At 43.7% G+C, this 11434-nt stretch overlaps 1 protein-coding gene across 2 annotated transcripts in view; it reads right to left on the bottom strand.

The window, feature by feature from the left end:
• Positions 1–155: 155 nt before the first annotated feature.
• LOC133152309 (AT-rich interactive domain-containing protein 3B-like) overlaps positions 156–11434 on the bottom strand; it is a 43208-nt gene continuing 31929 nt past the window's right edge. The window contains exons 5-9 of one of the 2 annotated variants that reach the window (XM_061275826.1): positions 6338–6521; positions 5120–5379; positions 4106–4387; positions 3940–4032; positions 156–3825 (exon numbers count right to left, since the gene is read on the bottom strand). In XM_061275826.1, coding sequence (XP_061131810.1) covers positions 3644–3825; positions 3940–4032; positions 4106–4387; positions 5120–5379; positions 6338–6521 — 1001 coding nt within the window. In that variant the 3' untranslated portion in view covers positions 156–3643. The remainder of the gene's footprint in view (positions 3826–3939; positions 4033–4105; positions 4388–5119; positions 5380–6337; positions 6522–11434) is intronic. The other variant, XM_061275827.1, reaches the window with a different exon arrangement.

The raw sequence follows: 11434 nt of genomic DNA, 5'->3' as shown, positions 1-11434 counted from the left end.
ATGCAATAGAAGGCAGGCCTGCTCAAAAAGTTATTTTTCTAGTCCAAAGGAAATATCCTCCTCAGAGTTGACCAAAACGAGTGTTTGGATTGCATGTTTTCAGCCACGAATATAGATTAATTATGCTTTTTAAAATAAAGACACGGTCCAAAAAGTAAGATATAAAGTAAAACTTTATCATGACATACAAGTTTAAAGCCCTGAGAACCACGTCTTTATATTACTAATCATATGAACAAAAGTGAATGTGTGAAAACCACTTTGCCAAAAAGTGCTCCTCTTAAATACAATCAGCACAAAAAACAAACGATTTAACAAGCATTCACCACCGTTTTGTCCACGTTCTTTTTTTCCTTGTTGTTGTTTGAATCAAAGAGAAAAAAAACTATAATATATTTATATATATAAGTCATATCATCATCATGTCCGTGTAATAATAACAGTACAAAAATATGCACAAACCCCACAGTTGAATGAATATACGGAGCATTGTACAAGCCAAAGACGACAAAGAAAATTGATAAATGAGGTATTTGATAACCATTTTTGCATAATGCGCCTGCTATATTTTTTTTCTCCATTTAATATATTTTTTGTTTTTTATTTTTTAAAGAAAAACATCAGGTTAGTTCTTAAACAATCTTAAAGCTCAATTAACTCGCCCTACTTGTATTTTTTTCTTTCATATGCGCGCAGAACTCGACTGCGTTACTGACGACAAAAATAAACAGAACTCGGAAAATGCAACAGCACAAATCTTACGTAGCATTCAGCCAAGTGATGGAGCTGCTTCTTTCTTTGATGTTTAACCTTTTGTGTTTAGCTAGCTAGCTAGCTAGCCACATTGAGGTATTGTGTTGTGAAGGAGGTGGTTAGGGGGTACATTTCTTTTAAAAACCACATTTTATATGACCTCAGAACTATTACAATATTTGCATTTGCTAAGGATTGACAAAGCCTTGCGTGTTTTCTTTTTGGTATTGCAGAGTCAGTCATATTTTAGATATAGTACAAGAGACGCTAGAAGTGTTTTCGAAGATTGTCCACATACTTTAGCAGTAATTAATAATGATGCAGAACTTGTTCACACACCCGTTTTTGATAACACTAGGCCCCACTAGTCGTCTTTTGTAAGATTGTCAGCAAATTGGGTGTACACCAGCGCTAACAAATATAACTTAAACATTAGCACACTTAAAGTCAGCTAACAAGAGCAGCTGATTGTTAAAATCCCCAAAGGTCAGGGAGATTCTCGTGGGTTTGTGGGAGATTGTCAGCAAACTGGACTTAGGCCAGCACATTTGCACCCAGATAGTCATCGAGCAGGAAAAATTGTTAGTTTAAATCCCAGAACATAGAAAAGGGGGTGTTTTTGTAGCATCGGCAAAGAGGACATGTACCAGCATTACTTATGCTAACCTTACGTTTACATTAGCATGCAGAAAGTGAGCCAATGGGAAGTTTTTTGGGGGTTAAAATTGCAGAAAACGGCATAAAAGATGTCTACAGCAACTGTTTGGAGGATTGTCGGTAAACCGGGTGCTTTCTGCTTACCAAAGTGGAACCCCGTGAAATCTGAAGATGCTAATGTATGTTACATACCATACCTCGCTGAACATATTTTTAGGCCAAAAAGAGTGGTTCCTATAAGATTCACTTGTTAGAGAAAATTTAAAAAATAAATAGCAAACTCATGTAACGTCTGCGTGTTGTATAAAAAAAAGATTCATTTGATACAGACTTGAAAATTAAGGCAGCGTCTAGCCAATGGTCACTAGTAGTACAATACACAAAGTCTCTTTTGGAAAATGCTGCCCTCTGCAGGACACGGTGGGGCATTATCAAGGTGGAAACTTGGAGAATTACGAATCCTGCAATTAATGAGCAATTAGCTTAAGGTACGCTTCCTCACTAATAAGACAGGAAAAGGAATAAATGCTCAAACAGCATGTCATAAAGCACTCAAAACAGTCTGGAGCTCTTTTTACATTAGAGCCGTAATTGTTCCACGTTGGACAAAGTCAACTCGAATGTCCACCGAGGTTCAGACACTGGCGGAGCTAGAGGGGAGGGATGGGGGCACTGCCCCCTCACCCCGAAATATGCTTGAAGTTAGGCCAGATAATTGACTCGTAACCGAAGCGTGTATTCAATCGTTGAAACTTGTTTCCCCTCCTTTCCATCTTTTCCCTTTCCTGACCTCATTGGATTCCGTAACGACCGACACAGATCGAGGGGACGTCGTAACGTTAAGTGAAAAGCGTGTTTACGGAAATGCACTTTCTACCGTCGTTTCGGTCGAAAGCAATTATCCCACGGTTATTTTCTACAGCGCACCAGATGCTAGCTACGCTGATGTTTGGCTACAAATCGGATGCGGACATTTTGTCGTTACGTTACGCATATTGGTCGCTTTTTTTTCTCTCCATTTCTACACAGGCAATAGCCGAGCCCTCACTGTGTTGAGAGGGGGGAAAAATAATCAAGTAAAGCATCTACGCAAGCTTTTTATGTTAGATTAAGAACCAACGGCGACCGTGGGTTTTTTTGGTATCTAGTAGCTGTGCAACAACAAAGAGAGGCTGAAAATCATGTGATTGTACGCATGCATTGAAGAAACCCCCCTTTAACCACATTCCTAGCCAAGGTCTAATCGTGGAAAAGCCCCCCCCCCCCTCAAAAAGTGATACAACTGAAATTAAAAAAAGAGTAATGAGGTGTGTGTGTTGTAAAAAAAAAAAACAGCAGCAGAAGCAGCAGCCATTTTGTCTGTCTTTTCACACTTGGGGGGTGTGGGGGGGGGGTGGCAGCAGCTTCTTCCATTACGGCCGCCCTATGAGGTATATGCAGTGTGGCTCTCTTCAAAGAGTCTCATGAGGTATTTTTTCATAGTTCTGTCGAGGTCTCGGGCAGCATGTTAGATTCTTTTCCACATCTTCCTGAGAGAGGGACGCCATTTTCTATTTTGAGGATGGTCCAACATTTGGGGAGTTAGCGTTCCATCTGTCGCACATTTCCGGCGTGAGCCCTCACACCCATCAACGTCAAAGACCGTGAGGTATTGGGTTTTTTTTTCCTTTAAATGACCCGTGCTGATCTCCAGCGTCCCATTATTCGCTCGAGAAAAAAATACCTTACTCCAAGAGAGAGAGAGAGAGAGAGAAAAAAACAGCATAGAAAATAATTGAGGTTAAATGCGGTAAAGCTCCTGAGGTAAAAAGACACCACTGCAGCTTGGGTGATTTGAGGTATGTAAAAAAGAGCAACAACAACAAAAATCATTCTAAAAACACAAAATCAAAAATAAAGCTGACAAAATGGCAAAAAAAAAAAAAAAAAAATTCAAGTTCAGTTGTAGCGTCACCTGTCAGTGGGTTTTTGGCTGCGTTGATTGTGTCTAGCATGAGTTTGCGTGTGACTTCATGTGTGTGTGTGTGTGTCTGCGTGTGAATGTGTGTGAAATGCATAGCTGTGTTGTCATGTTTTATTCTCGGGCTTTTGTGTTCACGATTGGACAGCCAAGAGGTGGACAGGCTTTATGAGGTATTTGTTGTGCAACAGTCTATAAACTTTCTCACGGGACAGAATATTCATGCTGGGCCGGGATGTGGGCGAGGGAGTGCGCCCTTCACTAAGGGACCGGTTAGGGTGACCCGTTGGGGGCCGGCTCGGACGAACTGGGGCCCTTGGAGGAGGAGGAGGAGGACGTGGGGCTGAGGGTCTGTCTCGGGGGTGCGGGGTAGCCAAATCCGGCGCTGGTGGAGGCGGCGGCGGCCGACACTGACGGCCCCAGCAAGCCTCCGGCCTTCTGCGCAAAGAGCGTTCCTGCGACGCAAGAACAAGTAGGCACCAAGTTGGCAAATTTCCACAGCAAATAAGAATTGAAATCAAAATCGAATTCTTTTTTTGCTATACGGGCTTGGTCCGCATTTGACCCACCTGAGTACATTGTGCCGTTGACCTCCACAGAGACAGTGATGCTGGCGTTGCCATTGGTGGAGATGCTCAGAGACATGTCCTGCTGCTTCTCTTCTGGAATAAAACCAAAAACTCATTTTCCCCCCCCATCAGGCAGACAGACGTACGGCGGCGGGAGGGTTCTGACCTCTATGGGTGATGACGGGGGCCCCGAGGCGCAGGTTCATGGGCATCTGCGAGGCCATGGCCAGCAGGTTGTGCTGAAAAGCTTGCTGCATGAGACGCTGCTGCTCTTCGGCCAGCCGCGCCATCTTCCTCTCGGGGCCTTCTGCCACGCCGCCCCCGGTGGTCTCCAGCTTCTCTCGGAGCTGCTCCAGCGTGGCGGCGCGCGCCAGGCCCGCCACCTGTTGCTGCCCCAGCGCCAGGGCCATGGAAGGCCTGGCCGCCATGATGGAAGGAGTCAGGTCATCTGGAAGGGGAGGAACATTGTTTAGATCTCACCTTCTCGCCGCAACGGCATTGCTTTTGCGAATGCTGACAACTGTGGTAATGACAGCCCTCAGCAGGAACCTTGTCATGTCAACGAGGGTCTTCAAAGTTAATGCGGCGTGGGAAGTGTGTGATTAATCACTTGTTAGTCTCAAGGTTCTTAGGAGCCCCAGGCAGGTCGGACGGACTGTTTAAGTATTAGTAAAAAGCCCAAGAACAACCCTATCCACAATTTAACCTAATATATCATAATCAACATTTGCAGTAAAATGGTGGCAGTGAAAAAAATACCGAATAGTCTTCAAACTTCAACTGCAAGACATTTTCAATTTAGGTCTGTTGAGGCCGTTTGTTAGTAACAACGTACAATTAACCGCTGCTTGGTTGTTTTTGTTTTTTTTCCCCTTTGGCTTCTTTTTTTAATTGGAACCTGGGATGGACACATTGTATGCAGGGACCGGTTGCAGTTACTTCAAACAGGCGACAGAGGGCGCCATTTATCTACATCTAGTCACCGACGTTCCTCTCACTGGAAAGCGTCTCATGAAACCAACTATAGCATAAACAATCAATATGGATCGACATTTGATTTTCATATATTAAAAACAGCTCTCCATATGAAGGCAATAATAAACAATAATACCAAAGTAAGCATGTTATTCTTGTTTTGGCAGACTTTCAATATTCTATGTACCTAATGTGAGCATATTACCTTTTTTCAGAACTGAGCCCGGCGAACCCTGCAGGCCGTTGAGGACCGCGGAGGTGCCGGCCCCGATGGCCGAGAGGTGCATCTTGGGAGGCGAGAGGATGTGAGGGGCGGTGCTGGGCGACGGCGAGAAGCGAAAGAGGCTGCTGCTGTAGCTGGGGCGGCGGCCCTCGCGCCGGTTGCTGTCGATAGCGGCCTGGAGCTCGCCCGGGGAGCTAAGGCCCTTACGCTCGCACTCGTACGGGTACAAATACTTCATGTACCTGTGGGAGAAGACACAAATGCCTTGAGTTGAAATCCTACAATTGAGGCGATAGGTTAATAATATGAGGAGACTGCGATGTGTCATGACGCATTGACAAAGTGTACAAAACATGCTGAGTGTTGTGCTGATGTCATGGACTGCGTGCACAGTCACAGCTCCAGTGTTTTCCCCGCCATTAGAACGCACGTTAAAATCAACATGCAGTTTTATTATGTATGCTGACTGCATCACGGCGGATCAATAAGGCGCTAAGAGCCCCGGCGTCCATTAGATAGAGCCTGCGGAGCGCATTAAAAATACATGAAGCTTCATTAGGGCATCCTTATTAGTGGACAATGTGGTGTGTCCAGTTTTACCATCCCGTACGGCGGCACCGTCGGAAGCCTTTTCCGGCTTCACGCTGTCACTCAGGCGGCCCCCCGCCTTGGTCACGGTGAACTCTGAACCCACCCGATGGCATCAAAAAAATCAATAGCGATCGATCAGCGTGATGTAATGGACGCGGGGGATTGGACGTGAGAAGGGGAAGTGGCTCGGTGGAGGAGACAAATGGAATGTGTGCAAATACGGTGGTGAGGATTCACACAAACAAAAAACTGGGGGTCGTAGAGTACGTGGCCCGTGAGAGTATTTGATACGTCGCAAAGGAACTGCTAGAAAATACATGAATATACATTAGGCATATAATTAAAGCTGTAAACAGCAATTAATGGGCCTCAATTAGACCGTGTGGGGGGGAAAATCATCATCGGCCATCTGTCAAGTATAAATGTTTCCAATTAGGGCTCATTTGGAACAACTCCCTAGAAATTGCGGTTCATTAAGAATTTCCTCAAAATGGCCGACTCCTGTTCTGTCTTTGTGGCCGCAATTTAATACGTCAACAAAAGGAGGAACAAAAAGGATATTTAACAAGTAAATCACTTCATGACTTGGCGGCCATTTTGTTTTCTTACTGTGTGCGCAGGGTAAATGCGGCGCTGGTGATGGAGGTGGGCAAGTTGAGTCCCTTGGTGATCTCCCTCCAGATTTTCTTGTTGATGACCTCCACCAGGCCTCCCTTCTCCGTCACCAGTTTGTAGAGCATGTACAGATCCAGCACTTGCTTGGCCATGATGGGAATACGGTTGACCGGCGTGCCTGGCGTAGGAGGAAGGGGGGGGGGGGGGAAACAAAACATCGATGATTTCACTCTGAGTCATCATCTAAGGCTTAGATCTCAATGAATTTCTTGTTTGCACATGCATTTGTGACAGAGTAGCCCGACAAGTTTCCCATTGTTGAGGCTTGTCAGCATTTCAAACAAGGTTGGAGATGCGGAAAATAGCAACCAAGACAATTGTATCTGAGATACTGCATGATGATATTGAATAACACTAGGAATGGGCGACAAGTATCGGTGGGAGGCAATACCGGGTTTATTTTAAGGTATCCGTACTCGTGACGGCGTCCGCCCTTTTGGGACCTACCATCAGAAACTAGTAATTAGTAGAAAAGAAAATGGCTATTCATGTAATTTCAAGAAAAAAAATTATATTTTTAGATATATAGGTCTTTATAATTATCTGTCATTGTTTTGGGGGAAAATGTATGTCATGGTATCGGTGCTTGGTATCGGTGACTACTTAAAATTGAGTATTGGTCTGAAAATAATTGGCATGGAACATCCCTAAAAATACTTTCGACTAATTTCTGCACGTTGGCTTAGTCAATATGGTTCCAATTTGGACACAATCTATAAGAGTTTGCCTTTAAATGAACCCTTGAAATGAGTAAATGGCTGCTACAATTTAAAATGGCAGGCTATCTTGTCAGGGTGGCAAGCAGGCCGGCATGTGTCCGCCACGCCTGTTAAATTTGGCTTGAAAACACATTAGCCCAGTTAAGGCAATCTGGCTTGACCTGGAAAAGGGGATTCGCAAACAGCACAAAGCCGAGCAGCTCGAGACTTTTGATACAGATGCATTAATCTTGTCAACAGCTTATCTGCACTCAAGCTTGCGAGGGTGTGTTAGTGGGCCCAGTTAGATAGAGAGGTGAAGGAGGGTGTTGTCAATCTGTCTATCATTGATTCTTTTCACTTGTCGACTCATTATTTTCTTATTTGACTGAAAGCAATTCGATCGCACGGACAAACGAAGGGAAAGTAATTGTGATGTCTCCCTCCTCGAGTGTTGCACTTTTTCTTCGGCTAAACCGGGGATGTCAAATTCACTTTGGTCAGTAGCCTTCGATGAAAAAAAAAAAAATTGTTAAATGATCACATAAAGCAAAGATTTTATTTGAAATCAGAATTCATGAGAAATCGTGGCAGTAATTATCTCAATAAACAACTACCGTAATTTTCGGACTATAAGTCGCACCGGAGTATAAGGCGCACCAGCCATAAAATGCCCAAAAAAGTGAAAAAAAACATATATGTGTATATAAGTCGCTCCTGAGTATAAGTCGCCCCCCCCCCCCCCCAAACTATGAAAAAGAAACGCGACTTATAGTCCGAAAATTACGGCACTGTTCAATTTATGTTTAGAAGGGATGGTAGTGGTGGAGGAAAGTAATGCCTGTTTAAAATTGAGAAAAAAAAATAATTTTCTTCCTATGCTTTAGTGGGCCACAATGTGATGTGATGGGCCAGATTCGGCCCCCGGGCCTCGAGTTTCACACCGATACATAAGTGTCTACGTTCTAATATAGCTAATGGATCGGAGTTGCGGTCTGTTACGTATCTTGACTAATGATTGCGACCAAACTTCTGGGCCACAGAAACCCGACCAATTAAATATTAAAACCAAATTTAGTCCAGTGGTATGTTTTTCCATTTTTAAAAAAAGTCCCTTTATCTCTTTTTTTCTAAAAAAAAAAACTATATATATAATTGCTGGTTTGAAATAGAGACACAAATTGTTGCCATACTATGTAAGAGAATCAAAAAGTGCAACACGCCTAAGTGGGGAGGAAGATGGAGGAGAGTGCGGCAACCCGCTAATCCGCAGACAGCAGTGGGTGGAACCTGCAGGATGGTCCAGTATAATGAAGCTCATTTAGAGGATTGCGGTGGTAAATCCGCACGCCCGAGGCGAGCTCACGGGGGCCCACTCTTACGCAGAGTGGCCCTGCCCGCTTAATTCCCGCCAATCCTTCAACCCTTTAACCTGGAATTGGACTCATTAATGACTTTGGCAGATAGTCGTGATCAGGCCACCCAGATTAGCCCTGATTCATTTTAGTAACATGTCTTTAAGACACGTGCTGCTTCTGGACTCAACCACTCCCAAGATTGCTGTGACACGGCCACGCAATGAATTGTCCCAGTCTCCGAGATTGTCATCGTGTCAAAAAGGGCTGGGAGCCGGTTCATTCATTCGTGCATGTCATGTGAAGAGATTGCAATAAAGAATTTTCCGGAAATGTTCTTTCCTGGTTCTAGGCGCCAACAATGGGGTGTGTACAGCAGGTCGTAGAGGAGACGGGCTGTCTGTTGTCAGGCAGTATAAAAAAAAAGGTCTGTGTAAGGTGTCAAATTTTAAGTGCAGAGTTCACACGTCAATTAGACTAGCTACATATTTCTCCGTCGACATTTTCAAATCAATTTCTAATAGTCGTACAATAAGCCCTGCGCAACGTACACGTGACAGATAAAGTTTAAAAGTAACACGTATCTAATATTTGCACAAAAAGAAGTGCTTAACCTTTTTTTTTTTTTTAAATACACTTTTAAAATGTGATACTCTAAAAAATATGTATTTGAACAGGAAAGGAAATCTGAGGAATTTATTCTTATTTGATTTGAAGTGTATGAACAGTATTTTGAAGTCATTGTTAAATGATTAAAGTGGATGTAGTAAGCAAACAAATAAACAAACAGACAAAATAATGAAATGAAATAAAATAAAATAAAATAAAATAAAATAAAATAAAATAAAATAAAATAAAATAAAATAAAATAAAATAAAATAAAATAAAATAAAATAAAATAAAATAAAATGTTGAACTCCATGTGAATTCCGGTTGCTTGGCTCACCAAAGCTGCAGATAAATGTCACAGCAGGCAAACATTGGTCTAATCTGCAAAGCTAGTTAACATGAGGCAAAACAAGAGTGTCAGCTTGCTGTAACCGACAGTGATACAAGTACATGATCGTGAGCATTTGAAATAATGCTAGTTCTTCCACAATAAAGCGAGATTCTGCATTTTTACATTTGATTTGATTTGACCTAAATAATGATCGTTTCCACAATTTCTGTGGTGTGCAAGTTAATGCTCAGGGAGGGGGGAAAAAAAACTTGCTGGGCAACAAATAGATCTTTCGAATATTGTCAGTCATTTGTATTATGTCAGCAAAGGAAAAATGGATTTTTATGAAGGGGGGAAAAAAAATCTACTATTTTACGTTAAGGTCATATCGCTCAGCCCTACAAGAAACACAAGTGGCAAGAGGCGGATGACAATAAACGTGGCAACGACACCCGCCCCCGCCCCGCCCACCAAGTGTTTTGATTGTCTTTTTGCCACGTTTCCAGAACACGGATCAAAAGGGGTCGACCGTGCTTGGCTGTCACTAATTTGATGCGGCATCAAGCCCGCATCAAACAATTAGGACAACCAGCCGGGTCAGAGATCAGCCAGGGGTTATTGATGTGTGAATTAAAAAGTGCAGGTCAGCAAGAAGCCATGTTTTCACGCCGCAACAATGAGCCCACAACAAATGACACAAGAGCGCTCCCCCCCCCCCCCCTTTGCCCCGCCCCCTCCCGACATGGTGATGGCCTGGCCAGCTGCTCGCGTGGCCACAAACAGCTCGCGCCGCACTTCACGTGTACAAAGACAGATGTGTTTTTAAAACGGGACGTCGGTCAATGGCGCCGGGACCACGAAAAGCAAGTACGTCACCATTTTAGAGCAAATACACTCGACACCTGCCTATTGCAGTTCATTATTCATCAATTCAAGAAAGAGAAGAAAAAAAGTCACATGACCAACGACAAGACGCTGTTTAACTCTACGCGGCCGCTCTCAAACACCTCTTCATCACAAGCGGCCATTTCTGCCGTCTGCTCCTTTTGCGAGTGTCAGTGATGACGTGGCACGGAGAAGGACAGGGAGCCCCGTCGGGCTCCTCGTGGCGATCCGGTGCTCATTTCATCTCTCTATAAAAGCCCTGATCTGTCCACTCAGCTGCTCCCGGCCCATCTGTAATTGGCTGCAGGCTTCACCTCCCATCATCCTTTGCCCCGGACTGATTTCCCCCCAGGGACACAGCCATCAGGAGCCTAGTGATTAATGGCACTGGGGGTCAGAGGTCACTTTGCACCAACCTCCCCCCCACTCCTGGACCGCTCCCCGAGTCCTTCCTCTTGTCACACGGCTGTGGCCCTCCAGTGGCTAGCCTGGAGTCTCGCAGATAGGCGGCGTTGATGGAAGTGAAAAAGACATGTCACTAAAGTCACAAAAATATGCCAAACTAGATTTATGGACATTCCCAACTATCCATTCATTCATCAAATCAATTATCCTTACTAGTGCTGCGACTCATTTTGGTGGAGACCGAAAAAAAAAAGAAAAAAAAAAGGAATGATGTGCAGCTATGCAAAGGCATGCGGCGAAACATTCGAAAAAGAGTCTCAGATCACAACTTCGGTTTTAAAAATGAAAAAATCCATAGAATCTTGGGAGATGGAAAGCACAAACTTATGAAAAAGGATAGCAAAGGACAACTTAAAATGACACAATCAAATCGGAATTTAACCTATCTTCTGACATGCGACTGACCACACAATCGATTAATCGACAAAATAATCGATTAAAATAATCTTTAGCTTCAGTCCAGAATAAAACATTCCCATTCCATTTCTCACACTACCGTTCAAGCCTTCTATCTCAATTTACGCCCCAAGAAAGGAACAAGGTCGTTTAATTTGACCCATGACCTATTTTTTTAGCAGGAAACAGCTGTCCACATTAAAGGGCTTCCATAATCAATCAACTGGATGTCCCCTGGTGCCAGTAGTGGTGGTAAGATAAATACCCTTGACGTTACATGCTGGACATTTTT

This window comes from Syngnathus typhle, linkage group LG4 (genome assembly GCF_033458585.1).
Source record: "Syngnathus typhle isolate RoL2023-S1 ecotype Sweden linkage group LG4, RoL_Styp_1.0, whole genome shotgun sequence".
NCBI classification, from domain to species: Eukaryota; Metazoa; Chordata; class Actinopteri; order Syngnathiformes; family Syngnathidae; genus Syngnathus; species Syngnathus typhle.
This window is presented reverse-complemented; position numbering and strand designations above follow the sequence as displayed.